General features: G+C 41.6%; 1 protein-coding gene across 25 annotated transcripts in view; it reads right to left on the bottom strand.

Annotated features, from left to right (window-relative positions):
• The window catches only part of col25a1 (collagen type XXV alpha 1 chain), a 325,150-nt gene that overhangs the window by 144,727 nt on the left and 163,933 nt on the right, over positions 1–16,490 (bottom strand). For 17 of the 25 annotated variants that reach the window (XR_015496369.1, XR_015496370.1, XM_087262019.1 and 14 more), the window contains 3 exons: positions 12,424–12,495; positions 10,954–11,070; positions 9,992–10,027 (listed from right to left, as the gene is read on the bottom strand). Coding sequence is in view for 23 of the 25 variants with exons in the window: in XM_087262019.1 (XP_087118145.1) it covers positions 9,992–10,027; positions 10,954–11,070; positions 12,424–12,495 (225 nt within the window). In the remaining 2 variants the exon portion in view is untranslated. Of the gene's footprint in view, positions 1–9,991; positions 10,028–10,953; positions 11,071–12,423; positions 12,496–13,436; positions 13,497–16,490 lie in introns of all 25 variants that reach the window. The other 8 variants (XM_087262002.1, XM_087262001.1, XM_087262005.1 and 5 more) reach the window with 1 other exon arrangement.

Here is a 16,490-nt window from a genome sequence, read left to right as displayed (position 1 = left end):
AAACCCTCGACGAACTCATTGATCTGGCCATTCGTGTGGATTCTCGTCTTCAGCTCAGGGAGAGAGACACGCGACGCACGCACGCTCTGGTGAGATCACCTTTTCCGGCTGTCACGGTAGTTCCGGGGCAGGAGGCCACGCCCCTCGCGGATCCCGAAGGCATGCAGATGGGCCGCTCTAGGCTGTCGCTGGAGGAGAAGCGCAGACGCCGCAGCAAGGACCTGGTGTTTCACAGCGGTGGTGTTGATCACATCGCGATTGAGGGTAAAAGCCAGAGCCCGTCAGTAGAAAAGAGTTTACTGACGGGTGGAGTATCTTTGAACAAATCTTCCCTTGCAGCTACTCTTTTGAATGTTATGTTGGAGTGGTCATCTGGCAAATTTAGTACTCAAGCAATTATTGACTCTGGGGCGGAGGGAAATTTTATTGACTCTGCTTTAGTAAAAAAACTCAGACTTCCTGTGATTTCTCTCTCCCAACCTATATCTGTTCATGCTCTTAATGGTTCTTCTCTTCCGTCCATTACTCATTCAACTGGTCCAATAAGACTGATCACCTCTGGTAACCACTCTGAAATTATTCATTTTTTTTTAACAGAAGCTCCTGTCACTCCAGTAGTCCTTGGGCATCCTTGGCTGGTAATACACAATCCACATATTAACTGGAGACAGGAATCTGTAATATCTTGGAGTGAGAGCTGTCATGCTACGTGTTTGTTGTCTGCCTGTTCTTCTGTGTCTCGTTCTGTTTTTCAGGAAGAACACATGGATCTGTCAAACGTGCCCAAGGAGTACCTCGACCTGAAGAGAGTGTTCAGTAAGTCTCGAGCTGCTTCTCTGCCTCCACATCGTCCCTATGACTGTGATTTTTGTATAGTGATTATTCAAAGTTTGTAATAGTTTAAGTACGACTGGTCTGCTTAATTCTATAGTTATGATCATTATATGACTAAATAGCTCTGTTTGATTTAGGAGGTAGCAGACCTATGGGGACCACATAAAAAATATCTTAATCTGAGTAAGTAGGGTTCTGCCTTTTTAGGATAGCGGTCAATCGCCACTGTTTAATGACCAAGACTGACATGCTTGTGCTTAAGAAATTGTATTCTCGGCCGATACAAGATTCAGGATGTTATAGGAATCCCAATGAACGAGAATAACATAAAATGATGAACCGCAGAGAATATTCAATCATAATCTAAATTAATGTGAACGGAAACAAAATAACCTTCTCAATGTTTTATAATTGGAGTCAGATAAAACGAGGATAAATATATTAATATTCTAAACCATCTCATACTAAAATTGGAGTCAGATATGAGCTAAGTTTAATATAAATCAACATTGTGCACTGGAAAGACCGAACATGCAGTGAACCTTCATCCACCATTGGATACCGTCATTGGACCAACTAGCTGGACCTTACAAAATGGTGACCCATCTCCGTGATCTCCCAACTCAGGCGAGTTACATCTTTCCAGCACAAAATGGATTTATATCAAGCAAGAGGTTTGGATCTTCTATTCTATCTTCAGCTGCTGTGGTAAGTCAATTCTTCTTTGCCTATTAGAAATGTTGAGGGAAAGCGAGACGCACCCTATATAAACACATTGATAGAATGAGTCGGAAATGCTCAAAAATGTTAGACCGGAATGCGTTATCCGGTGGGGTTGAGAATTAGACAAAACCACTTTGATTATCAGGGACATGATAGCAGCAGTATAGATAAATGCCCTCCCTTGCTCTGAAATATCTCTTTGTCTGCTAGGCAGCAATGTCACGGTTTATGGATCTGTGTGTTCCTCCTGTATGTCATGTATCATGCCTTGTGTGTTGTCATGTGTGAGGGTGTGTGTTTGTTTACCTTTTGTGTTGACAGCGTGCTAGGATCAGCTGATGTCATCAGCTGACTTATCATCCTCCAGCTGAACCTCATTTGGCTGGCTATAAAATTCCTCCTGTGGTATGTGTTGGTTATCAGTCCGTTGTTGTCCTTGTTTGTCCTTGTTCCTGACTGTTGTCTCCCAGTATCATCCGCTGTCTGTTTGATGTCATCGCTGTGGTCAGTGGCTCTCTTTTGTTTGAACTTTCGTGTGTCCTCTGTTCATTAAAACACTCGCATTTGGATCCTCCTTGTCTTGATTCGTGACAGAACGGACTGATCAAACATGGATCCAGCGAGTATCTCCGGTCTGGCTGAAGTTGTTGCACACGCTACCACACGCATGAACAGACATGATGATCAGATGGTCACCATCAGTCGCGCTGTCCAGGCGCTGGTCACTCAGATCTCTGATCTCACAACACGGTTGCAACGTCTTCATGCTGTCGGTCTTCAGCAGCCTGTTGCAGCTAACCTTAGTCCATCTATGCCGGTTCCTGAGCGAACAGCTGGATTTTCCGAGCCTCGCCTTCCACCTCCAGCGTTCTACTCCGGAGAGCCTGAGTTTTGTCGAGCCTTTTTAGCGAAGTGCTCATTGTACTTTTCCCTGCAGCCTTCCTCGTTTTCCACGGAGGAATCGAAAGTGGCGTTTGTCATCACGCTTCTCACCGGGAAAGCGGCGCAGTGGGGAACTGCTGTGTGGGAGAGGAAACTCCCATGCTGCTCTTCATTTGACACCTTTTCGACAGAGCTTAAAAAGGTATTCGATCGAGGTTTGGCGGGCAGAGAGGCGGCACGGGCGCTAACAGAGTTGCAGCAGGGGCAACGGAGTGTCGCTGACTACTCCATTGAGTTCCGCACCCTGGCGGCCGAGAGCGAATGGAACGCGCAGGCGCAGTGGGACGTCTTTCTCCATGGGCTGGCAGACCAGATAAAGGATAAAATATTCGCCCTGGATCTTCCTAAAACCCTCGACGAACTCATTGATCTGGCCATTCGTGTGGATTCTCGTCTTCAGCTCAGGGAGAGAGACACGCGACGCACGCACGCTCTGGTGAGATCACCTTTTCCGGCTGTCACGGTAGTTCCGGGGCAGGAGGCCACGCCCCTCGCGGATCCCGAAGGCATGCAGATGGGCCGCTCTAGGCTGTCGCTGGAGGAGAAGCGCAGACGCCGCAGCAAGGACCTGGTGTTTCACAGCGGTGGTGTTGATCACATCGCGATTGAGGGTAAAAGCCAGAGCCCGTCAGTAGAAAAGAGTTTACTGACGGGTGGAGTATCTTTGAACAAATCTTCCCTTGCAGCTACTCTTTTGAATGTTATGTTGGAGTGGTCATCTGGCAAATTTAGTACTCAAGCAATTATTGACTCTGGGGCGGAGGGAAATTTTATTGACTCTGCTTTAGTAAAAAAACTCAGACTTCCTGTGATTTCTCTCTCCCAACCTATATCTGTTCATGCTCTTAATGGTTCTTCTCTTCCGTCCATTACTCATTCAACTGGTCCAATAAGACTGATCACCTCTGGTAACCACTCTGAAATTATTCATTTTTTTTTAACAGAAGCTCCTGTCACTCCAGTAGTCCTTGGGCATCCTTGGCTGGTAATACACAATCCACATATTAACTGGAGACAGGAATCTGTAATATCTTGGAGTGAGAGCTGTCATGCTACGTGTTTGTTGTCTGCCTGTTCTTCTGTGTCTCGTTCTGTTTTTCAGGAAGAACACATGGATCTGTCAAACGTGCCCAAGGAGTACCTCGACCTGAAGAGAGTGTTCAGTAAGTCTCGAGCTGCTTCTCTGCCTCCACATCGTCCCTATGACTGTGCTATAGAGTTATTGCCAGGTACGTCTCCGCCTAAAGGCAAACTTTATTCGCTCTCTGTTCCAGAGAGGGAGGCCATGGAGAAATATATTTCTGATTCTCTAGCAGCCAAGATCATCCGCCCTTCTTCATCACCAGCAGGGGCGGGGTTTTTTTTTGTGAAAAAGAAAGATGGCTCCCTCCGACCTTGTATAGACTACCGAGGGCTGAACGCTATCACGGTAAAGAATACATATCCTTTGCCGCTGATGTCTTCTGCCTTCGAACGTCTGCAGGGGGCATCCTTTTTCACGAAATTAGACCTCCGCAATGCTTACCATTTGGTCCGCATTCGAGAAGGCGATGAATGGAAGACTGCCTTTAATACCCCCAGGGGGCACTTTGAATATTGTGTTCTTCCTTTCGGTCTGTCCAACGCCCCTGCAGTCTTCCAAGCACTCGTGAATGACGTGTTGAGAGATATGCTAGATCAGTTTATTTATGTTTACCTGGATGACATACTGATATTTTCTCATTCTCTCCAGGAACACGTTCAACACGTCAGGCGAGTGCTTCAGAGGCTGCTAGAGAATGGGCTTTATGTCAAGGCGGAGAAATGCGTTTTTCATGCACAGTCTGTTCCTTTTCTGGGACATATCGTGTCAGTCGAGGGGATGCGCATGGATCCAGAGAAAGTTCAGGCTGTGGTAGATTGGCCAACCCCAGATTCCCGCAAGGCCCTGCAGAGGTTTCTTGGTTTTGCCAATTTTTACCGGCGTTTCATTCGCAACTTCAGCCAGCTCGCCGCACCTCTGACTGCCTTAACCTCCCTCAAGACTCCGTTCAGGTGGTCCAATGCAGCGCAAGTTGCGTTTGATCGTCTGAAAAGCTGCTTTGTTTCAGCACCTATTCTTATTGCCCCTGATTCATCACGGCAGTTCGTGGTGGAGGTTGACGCATCAGAGGTGGGGGTCGGTGCTATCCTGTCCCAGCGCTCTTCCTCGGACGGCAAGATGCATCCCTGCGCGTATTTTTCTCATCGTCTCAACAATGCTGAACAAAATTATGATATTGGTAATCGAGAGCTGTTGGCCGTCAAGCTTGCATTGGAAGAGTGGCGTCATTGGCTAGAGGGTTCGGGGGTTCCCTTTATCGTTTGGACCGATCATAAAAATCTGGAGTACATCCAATCCGCCAAAAGATTGAACTCTAGGCAGGCGCGGTGGGCTTTATTTTTCGGACGTTTCGATTTTTCCATCTCGTACCGACCAGGTTCCAAGAATGTTAAACCTGATGCACTTTCTCGAATTTTTGATCACTCTGAGCGCGCATCATCTCCTGAGACCATCGTGCCACGCAGACTTTTTATCTCTGCTGTCACCTGGGAGATCGAGTCGAGGGTCCGCATGGCCTTAGAAGGGGTAACGCCTCCGCCTGGATGCCCACCGAGTCGTTTATTTGTGCCAGAGGAATTACGGTCTGACGTCATCCGTTGGGGTCACTCTTCCAAGTTGGCCTGTCATCCAGGGGTGAGTCGTACCTTGTATCTAATCAAACAACGATTCTGGTGGCCAGTTATGGCTCGTGACATAAGGAATTTTGTGTTGGCTTGCTCAGTTTGTGCTGTTTCTAAGACTTCCAATCGCCCCCCCGCTGGACTTCTTCAGCCGCTGTCAGTGCCATCGAGACCCTGGTCCCATATTGCGCTAGATTTCGTTACGGGTCTTCCCCCCTCCAACGGGAATACGGTGATTTTGACCGTAGTGGACCGGTTTTCGAAAGCCACTCACTTTATTCCTCTGCCCAAATTACCATCAGCCAGAGAGACAGCGGCTGCTGTCATTGACCATGTCTTTCGTATTCATGGCCTCCCGACGGATGTGGTTTCTGACAGGGGGCCTCAGTTCATCTCTAAATTTTGGAGAGAGTTTTGTCATTTAATGGGGGCGACTGTTAGTCTTTCTTCTGGTTTCCATCCTCAGAGTAACGGTCAAACGGAGAGAGCCAACCAAGATCTTGAACGCATGTTACAATGTTTAGTCTCTCAGAATCCATCCTCCTGGAGCCAGCAGCTCTCATGGGTTGAGTACGCACATAACTCATTACCAGTGTCTGCCACGGGCCTCTCTCCATTTGAGTGTAGTTTAGGGTACCAGCCACCTGCTTTTCCCAGTCTGGAATCCGAAGTCGCGGTTCCCTCTGCCCACGCCTTTGTCCAGAGGTGTCGACGTACTTGGAATAGGGCCAGACAGACCCTCCTTCAAGTAGGTTTGCGCACCAAGGCTAAAGCCGATCGCCACCGGTCTAAGCCTCCCGTTTACGTTGTCGGTCAAAAAGTGTGGCTTTCATCTAAAAATATTCCTCTCCGCACCGTATGTAACAAACTTGCACCTAAATTCATTGGCCCGTTTTCTGTCACCAAGATCATTAGTCCGGTGGCAGTCCGCCTCAAACTTCCTCCAGCGTACAGGAGAATTCATCCCGTTTTTCATGTCTCTAAATTGAAGCCCGTTTTTCATACGGCCATTAATCCGCCCACTCCGGTTCCCCCCCCGCCGCGTCTCGTAGAAGGGGAGACGGTTTATTCGGTTAAGCGCATTCTGGACTCGAGACGGAGGGGACGAGGATTCCAGTACTTGGTGGACTGGGAGGGTTACGGTCCAGAGGAGAGGAGTTGGGTTCCTGCAAGGGACATATTGGATCATTCTCTCATCGATGATTACAATCGCCAGGTAAACTCTTCTGGGAGCGCCAAGAGGCGCTCTTAGGAGAGAGGGTACTGTCACGGTTTATGGATCTGTGTGTTCCTCCTGTATGTCATGTATCATGCCTTGTGTGTTGTCATGTGTGAGGGTGTGTGTTTGTTTACCTTTTGTGTTGACAGCGTGCTAGGATCAGCTGATGTCATCAGCTGACTTATCATCCTCCAGCTGAACCTCATTTGGCTGGCTATAAAATTCCTCCTGTGGTATGTGTTGGTTATCAGTCCGTTGTTGTCCTTGTTTGTCCTTGTTCCTGACTGTTGTCTCCCAGTATCATCCGCTGTCTGTTTGATGTCATCGCTGTGGTCAGTGGCTCTCTTTTGTTTGAACTTTCGTGTGTCCTCTGTTCATTAAAACACTCGCATTTGGATCCTCCTTGTCTTGATTCGTGACAAGCAAGAGTTGAAGCTTAAAATTGGAATAACATCATCCAAATTATATTCTGGAACTCAGTGGAGAGTCATAAATTAGATTCTAAAAGTTTAAATCAAAAACTGTCCATTGTTTTTAATCTACTGTTTTATAAAAAAAGAGAAAAATGGAAAAAAGAGAAAAAAGGAAAAAATGGTTAAAGATTTAAAAACAATTGTAAACTTTTAAATTGGATTAATAACAACAGTCTGTTCTAAGGCATTTGCATGTGGAAAATAAAGGTGAGCAGAACAGAATGATTTGATTAAAAAAAAAGACAAATAGGCTCTAATGAAAACTTTACAAATCAGAAATTTGCCATTTAAATTTAATGGTGATAAATTCAAATATGATGCTGATCAACTAAAATATCCACTATACTTTAATTTAATCTCGAATCAGACTAAAAATAAAAGATAAATATTAAATTCTAAGAGAAGACATTTTAGCTTTAAATCAGCTCTTAGACCTCCTGATTGCTCAAACCTTTTCATATTCAAATGGTCTGACAGAGAGCAAAGAAATTTCACCTCAGTGATAATAAGATACTCAGAATGTGTTTGCTGTATTTGCATATAAACAATTAGGCTACATTCTTCCATTTGGCCATAAGCCTTTGCTGACCCGTTTGTTCTCCATGCAACCTACAGGCAAACACAGCTCTGATCACAAGATAAAAGCATTAAGCTAAAATGAACTGTTGTTCTGAAACACTCTCCAGAGACCAAATATAATTATATTTAATACATACTATTTTTAATATAACATAATTACATTAGGAATAAACAATAATGTACATTATATTATAATCGCCAATCATGGCACTAAAGACCAAAGATGAAACATTCATCTTGAGGAGGTTTGCTTTCTTTATGCTTTAATGAAAACACAGACAGAACTACTATAGCATAACTGATTGTAAACCAAATAAATCCTCGCTGAAAAACACCACCTACAATTAAAATTTGATCAGAGAGTTAAACTCACCAGAAAAATAATGAAAGGGGGATGGATATGATAACATTCAGAGTTACCAAAGTTTTTATGGATCAAAAGATCTAAGAATCTGTGAGTCACACCATAAAATGAAAACTGTTAAGCAGAGAACACCAAAAGGGTGAAATGATTTCTGCCAACAGATCTGACTGTTAATGAGAGCAAAAAATTAACTATGGGTATCGGCCCATTAGATTGTGAACTGAAATTAGTGAAAAATCATTAATTGATTCAGAAAAATGTCCCCAGCGGAACTGGTAGATAATGCTCAGAATACAGCAGACTGTGTAAACTCCACAGCGAGAGCAGTTTTCAGGTGTTACACACTCACAATGTGCTGAAATCAACGACAGCAATTCAGATCTGACCAACAACATCATGTGGCTTCCAGAATTAATATTGCAAGATGATGCATTAACATTAATTCCACATGATTGAATTTGAAACTGATAAAAATTCTAAAATTAACTATGGTTCTCTCTGCTTTTGTTCTCATCTTAGGCGGACCAATAACAAAGAACACTCCAGATCCGGCCCACTTCAAACATATACAAATGAGGGCGACAAAAGGTTTGGCCATAACCTGAGAGACCAAAAGTCTTCCATCTTGCATCTCAAAGCAAGAACCCCTGTGAGGCAAACACCTCACCTAGAGTTAGTCCTCTGAAAAAGTCTTTGATCAGTCATCAGAATAACAATTATCCACAGCTGATCTTATCAATGGATTCAGCATTGTAGGAGGCTTTGTGATTTCACAAAACATCTTTCTTCAACTAAGATGTAAATTATTACATGTTAAATGAAACAGAGGCACAAAAAGATCTTATAGTTGAAATAAAAATACAAAACGTCATGCTTCCCAAATTGCTTAATAGCAATGGGACTAAAAGCCTGGTTACCTAGAGGCAATAATAAATTCCCTCTATTGTTCCTGCAAGACCAATAGCAACAGACTCTAGTGTTACGGATCCTGGTGGCATTTTTTAAATTTGTTTTTATACTATACACATGTTAAACCACATGTCCTGTATGAAAATGGAATTAACTATGTTGAAGTTCATAATAATTGTTTCTTTGATCTCCAAAAGTAGAAAACTCTGCTATCCCCTGTATAGCTGCAGTTTGAACTACAAACAGGAGTATACAGTGTGATAATTAAATTAACCATGAAAATGAATTCTTACAGGATCCAGCTTTGAACATTGCACTTTATCTTGCTCCGTAAAATATATTATATGGAATCAATTTGAGCCAGAACACACCTCATGTTCACATTCTTATGCTGGCTCCCTGTTAAAACAGGACTAAAATTTTACAACACAATTATAAAAATTGATTACCATTGTTCGGAGCATAACACTAACACATAGCCACAGGTAAACCCAGGCACATAGATAACACCTTAGTCTTCAAAGACCCAGGAGTCAAATCTCCTTAATTAAGATCTTTTGTCCATGTTTATACAAACAAAACACATTAGCCTCACACACATAGAACAGAATAATTAATCTGAATGACAGACAAGACAACAAACACCCTCTAACACCCTCTGTCAGCTGACAAGAAATTACAAATTTGCATGGCTTTGAGAACAAATTGATGGTATAAAATTTCAATAGAGGCGAACTTGCCAATAAATTCAAAAATTGATACACTGACTGTTATAGGGATGGTTGACAAACCAGAGGGCCCCTGGTTTTCCAATCTATCACCAATAACAGAAATAAGTGCTAAAGTGATTAAAATTAAACCTGAAGTGAGGACACTTCTAATAATCAACTAGGAAATTTTAAATGTGACAAATACTATCAATTGTGTTCAAGCCTATACACACACACACACACACAGACACACCCACAAACACACACACACACACACACAAGCATAAACACACACACACACACACACAGACACACCCACGAACACACACACACACACACACACAAACACACACACACACACACACACACACACACACACACACACACCACATTTGTTTTACCACATTTTGTCACTAGGACAACTATTCACATTAAGAATCTTCATGAATACAAATCCAGGTATAGTAGTCAGTAATCTAGCATTATCTGTAATAGTCACTGATTTTAGCAGCTATAAACACAATAATACACTTACCATTTTACCAGTGTCCCCTGGATTTCCGGGGTCTCCCTGCGAGGGACAAAACATATACTTAGCAAAAACTGTTAATAAGAACTGGCATGAAAACAATACAAAATGCTATTTCATTAATTTAATAGCTCCCAATCAGAATAGACATATACTATATTGGCATAATGTTTGGGAACCCACTCCAAATCAATGCATTTACATGTTCCATTTACTTCCATGTCCACAGGTGTGTAAAATCAAGCACCTAGGCATGCAGACTGGTTCTAAAAGCATTTGTGAAAGAACGAGTTGCTTTCAGAAGATCATTGAATTAAACTGTGGTACCCTAATAGGCTGACACCTCTGCAATAAGTCAATTAAAGAAATTTCCTCACTAATAAATATTCCACATTTAAATGTTGATGGTATTATAACAGAGTGAAAGCAAATTAGAACAACAGCAATTTTAGACGTGAAGACACCAACAAATCAACAAAACTTTCTGCATAGTCAATAGCCATAGAACAGTGAGTAGAAAAGTTCATGGAATGGGTTTCCATGAGTAAAAAAATGTAAAGTGAAATGACCAATCATGCTTATCTGTCTGGCAAGTCTGGGACTGGTGGTTGTTAATAGTGATTTAGCATATCAAGAGATTTTAAACAATTTCATGCTACAGAACACCTTTGGTATTTATTAGAGATGACACTATGAGCAGGGCCATCTCATCCAACATCAGTGCCTGTCTCCACAAACGCATTTCTAAAATAAACATGGTCCAAAATTCCTATTAACACATTAATAAACCATCTGGAAAGCCTTTCCAGAATAGTTGAAGCTGTTAAAGATGAAAAGAGTGGGTCAACTTCAATTTCATCTGCATGAAGAAAAAAAACCAAAACTTTGCCAATATTGTGCATATTAAACATCAATGAATAGCATTCCATATGTGTAAAGTGTTATCTTATGAATGTAGAGATACTCACTGGGAGCCCTGGGAGCCCCCGAGGACCATCTTTGCCTGTGTCCCCTGGGGGTCCCCTTGGTCCTGGGGGTCCTGGAGGCCCAGGAGGTCCTGGGGGTCCTGCTTGACCCTGGTCACCCTGGGTAATTAATGTACATGTCAAACATTATTAACCACTAAAAATGCAGTGGAAAAGGGGAAACAGATTGAATATTCACAGAAAACCTTTACAGCAGAACTTGGAACAACTTTTCTCAAAAATCAAAGTATTAAAATGAAAAGCTTTAGAATAAGACTTCTGACAGTTCTATATTAATCATGACAGTTATGATGGTACAGTTCAGCTCTACTATGAGGACCCTCTATCACATTTTTGCAACATAACTATATTATTATTTATTATTATTATTATTATTATTATTATTATTATTATTATTATTATTATTGTTACATTCTTTTCAACCTTTGCTGAAGGTAACAGAGACTGAGCCATTAACAACAAAAAGAGCTGTCTGTCCTTAGGCAGATCAGTCATATTTGTAGTGTATAAATATCTGTATGCTCAGGTAACTTGGTAAAATTGTTCAGTCACTAAATACTCTAATCATATTAATGAAAGCATGAATTATTTTTTTTAATTAAGCATTTTAGATTTAATGTATCTAAATTAAACATTTCACCTAAATAAATAATTATCTTTAACTACACAGAACTCATTTATTTTCATTAAACTTGCATCCCTCTCAAACATTTGAGAGAATTGATTGAGTTCCATTTGATTGTTCACAAAATTAAATCAATTCAAATACTAATTTCCTATAAACTTCATCATTTTTACTGCTACAGTTGAAGTCAGAATTAGTAGCCCCCCTGACTTATTAGCGCCCCTGTTTATTTTTTTTTCCCCAATTTCTGTTTAATGGAGGGAAGATTGTTTCAGCACATTTCTAAGCATAATAGTTTTAGAAACCTATTTCTAATAACTGATTTATTTCATCTTTGTCATGATGACAGTAAATAATATTTTATAAGATATTTTTCAAGACACTTCTTTTTAGGTTAATAAGGTGAACTAGGTAAGTTAAGGTAATTAGGCAAGTTATTGTATAACGATGGTTTGTTCTGTAGACTATCGGGGAAAAAAAAAACAGCTTAAAGGGGCTAATAATTTTTTCCGGAAATTATTTTTTTAAAAATTAAAAACTGCTTTTATTCTAGCCGAAATAAAACAAATAAGACTTTCTCCAGAAGAAAAATTATTATCTGAAAATTTCCTTGCTCTGTTAAACATCATTTGGGAAATATTAAAAAAATAAAAAATATATAAAAAGGGGGCTAATAGTTCTGATTTCAGCTGTATGCTATTTTAAAAGTATGTTAGTTTAGCAGAGTACTGAGAAAAAAGCTGAAGTGCAGAGGAAATGATGGACCTATAAAGAAACCCATTCTTACGGAGCAGTAAGAAGCAGAACAGAATAAGGACAAGCACTACCTTAATGAGTCGACGTTTAATGAGTTGTTGATCAGCAGAAAGAAAGCCATGATTTATCTTAGGGAAGACCATCTGAGCGGGTGTATGAGGTCAAAGGTGAGAGAAGTTGGAGAGGAAAGTTTCATGAGGTCCCAGAAAAGAAAAGGAAATAAAAGAGGTACAAAAAATAGATTAGACTGAAATAGTTAGAAGACTCAATCCAGCGCCTTCGTGCATTACCAGAAGTTGACATTTTTAATGGTGGCAGTAATAGAAGTCCTGATTGTGCTTGGCTGCAAATCTGAAATTACTACCATTTCTGGTCTGAGTACGTCAGCTTTAAGAAACATGTCAACTTCCACTCACTGAAAGCACTATCATTACTGTTTTCTTTGAAGCCAAGGCAGACTCCATGAACTGCACACACTGAAACTAATCATGCACATGTATTTGCTTTTTGTTTTTTTTGACACATGTAAAAGTGAAATTATGAAGACAAAACAAGTCTTTCAATCTTGAAATACTAGATGACCTACTAATTCTATGTTGGATTCTAAAGCAAGGGGGTGCAAGAATCATATTTTGGTGGGGTTGGGTGGATTTGTGTCAAACCAAAGTCAGATCCAAATTAATTTCACTACTTTAGTTTAGCATTTAATGTAGTTTTTATTTGTTTTAAGTTATTCCATCCAGGCAGACAGTGGCCAGACAAGTCAGTGGTTAGAATATCAAAATCTTGTTTGTAATGAATCACACATCACTGGTTTATTACGAAAATAAAACAGTTGTTTTGCTGTGAAAGCATAAATTCCTGTCACTGCACTGCATAATAATGACACCCCTGGAACTGGAAAAGAGGGTCATAATGATTGAAAGAATTTTTGATTGGTTGGAATGGATTTGTCAGACACATTATGTTTGGGCCAAGTCTGTCACTGCATGGATACAGGGGATGTGCCCATACAGTACACACATTTCAGTGTGTGTGTGTTATCCATAGAGTCTGTCTGGGCTGTGTGCACATGCCAACAAACCTTTACAGTGAGGATTTGATTGTTGTGTAATGCAGCCAGAGCGGGTAAACCAAGAAGTCCCTGGGGACAAACAGCACAAAAATGGCACAATGCAAACACAACACCACAGCTTGAAAGCCATTCACTCCCCAGGACAACATTTAGCTCTTTTTGCATTTATTTTGAGTTGGTTTGTCTCAAAAAGGCAAAACCAAGTTTCTAATTTACAAAAGTGTTTTTATACACTGCTCTGTTATGAAGTCAAGGAAATTTTGATTAGATCTTACAACTGCCACACAGCTCATTGGTAATTATTAGTTATTTACTCTGTATTTCAGTTTGTCAAGATTTTCTGTCTCTAGGCTAACATAATAATGTTTTGTAAATGTATACATTAATTTCCCCTGCAAACTCAGTAGAAGATAATAATACAATTACAAAAAAAAAAAAAAAAAAAACCTCATAAAAACACAAGGAGATACCAAGTTAATGAGATATTCCCTTAGGCATGTCTTGGGAATAAATTTGGCTTGGCTCATTAAGTAGATGAAAAAATAAAAATAAATAAATAAATAAACTGCTGAAAAAAATTGTGATAATTTAAAAAGTGCTTTAAAAAGCATGCAATGCTAGCAGAAAATGGGCTTTACTATTTTTACATTCCCACAATTTTATTTCACAACCAGTAACACTTTATAATAGTTGCATAATATGAATCATTTGTTATGAGTTGGCAAGTAGTTGTCGAATCAAATCAAATCGCTTTTATTGTCACATAAACAGCACATGTGCTATGATGAGTGAAAAGCTTAGGTGCTGGCTCCAGACAGTACAAAATACAGAGGACAAATACACGACAGTGCAAATGCAATGACAGTGCAAAATACAACAGCATACTCCCAAACCCCCGGTTTCCCCCACAGTCCAAAGACATGCGATACAGGTGAATTGGGTAGGCTAAATTGTCCGTAGTGTATGAGTGTATGTGTGCAAATGTGTGTGTGGATGTTTCCCAGAGATGGGTTGCGACTGGAAGGGCATCCGTTGCGTAAAAACTTGCTGGATAAGTTGGCGGTTCATTACGCTGTGGCGACCCCGGATTAATAAAGGGACTAAGCCGACAAGAAAATGAATGAATGACAATTTAAGATTGACAGCGATATATACAATGAATAGGTGTCCACATAGTTGTAGGCAGTGTTGTTTCAAGTATGGATTTTAAGTGCAGTGCAAGCTACATATTGATGGTGTTCAGTGTGGGGTATGGAAGAGTCTGTGTGGGGTGTGTTAAGTGTTCATCAGCCTAATAGTCTGAGGGAAGAAGCTTTTCTTCAGCCAGCTAGTGAGTAATCTGATGCTTTGGAACCGTCTGCCTGAGGGTAGCAGAGAGAAAAATCTATGGCTTGAGTGGCTGGAGTCGCTGATAATTCTCTTGGCTTTCCTCATGCTCCGCCTGGAGTAGATGTCCTGAAGGGAGGGAAGCTCACATAGGCCTATGTAGGCCTTTGCGATTGCTGCTAGTGCTATTTCCATACCAGGTGGTGATACAGCCAGACAGGATGCTCTCCACAAAGCAGGTGTAGAATTAGAGAAGGATGTGTGGGGTTCCAAACCTCTTGAGAGGCCTGAGAAAGAAGAGGCGTTGTTGTGCCTTCCTCAGCACTGGGTCTGTGTGAGCCGTCCATGTCAAATCCTCAGCAATGTGTACTCCAAGAAACTTGAAAGTGCTGACTCTCTCCACTCTCTCCCCGTTCTCTCTCCTGAAATCCACCACCAGCTCCTTGGTTTTGCTGATGTTGAGTGAGAGGTGGTTTTCCTCACACCTCATCATTATGTGTGATTAGGCCCACCACCGTTGTGTCATCAGCAAATTTAACAATGATGTTGGAGCTGTATAGTCATGTGTGTACAGGGAGTAAAGGAGTGGGCTGAGAACACAGCCCTGTGGAGCACCAGTGTCGAGGATCAGTGTGGATGAGGTGATGGTGTTCATTCTGACCACCTGGCGTCTGCCTGACAGGATGTTAAGGATCCAGTTGCACAGAGAGCTGTTCAGACCCAGAGCCTGGTGCTTCACCACCAGCTGGGCAGGCATATGGTGTTGAATGCTGAGCTGTAGCCCACAAACAGTATTCTCACATTTGTGCTTTTGTTTTCCAGGTGAGACAGACCAGTGCGCAAGGTGAAAGCAATTGAATCATCAGTGGAGAGGTTATTCCTGTATGCAAACTGCAGAGGGTCAGTGTGAGTGGGCAGTGTGAGCATATGTGCTTTTTAATCAGCTTCTCAAAGCATTTGCTGAAGATGGGTATCAAAGCAACTGGACTCATTTAAGCATGTGGTTTTAGCTGATTTCGGTATGGGCACAATAGTGGCTGTCTTAAAGCATGTGGGAACGACGGACAGAGAAAGCAAGAGGATAAAGATGTCCGTGAACACTCCCGCTAGCTGATATGCGCATGCTATAAGTACATGTCCAGGGATGCCATCTGGGCCTGTAGCTTTCTGGAAGTTCACGCGACGGAAGATCTCGTTACAGAAACAAAGAGTGTGCTGGCGGTTTTGGTTTCGGCCACGGGAGCAAGCAGTGTGTGCTATCCTGGGCTTCAAAGCGGGCGAGTTAAGCTCGTCTGGGAGAAATGCAGCAGTGTTTAGAGTGGTGGATTTGTTACTTTTAAAGTCCGTGATGTAATTAAGTCCCTGCCACATGCTCCTTGTGTTATTGGTGTTATATTGACCCTCTACCTTATCTCTGTATTGACGCTTTGCTGCTTTGATGGTTTTTCTGAGGTTGTAATTTGCTTGGTTTTGTTCCTCAGCATTTCTGGATTTATAGGTGGAAGCTCGCACTGATAGGGCTGTTTAAACTTCACCATTGATCCATGGTTTTTGTTTGGGGTAGATACGGACAGTTTTTGTTGGGACCACGTCTTCTATGCATTTCCTGATGAAGCACGTGACTGTGTCTTTGTACACGTCAATGTCGTCATTACACGCTGCCCGATACATGTCCCAGTCCACCTGATCAAAACAGTCTTGAAGTATGGAATCCGATTGGTCCGTCCAGCTCTGAAA

Source organism: Danio rerio, chromosome 7 (assembly GCF_052040795.2).
Source record: "Danio rerio strain M-AB ecotype USA chromosome 7, GRCz13ab, whole genome shotgun sequence".
In the NCBI taxonomy this organism is placed as follows: Eukaryota; Metazoa; Chordata; class Actinopteri; order Cypriniformes; family Danionidae; genus Danio; species Danio rerio.
Note: the sequence above shows the minus strand (reverse complement) of the source record. Positions and strands in the feature narration are given on the sequence as shown.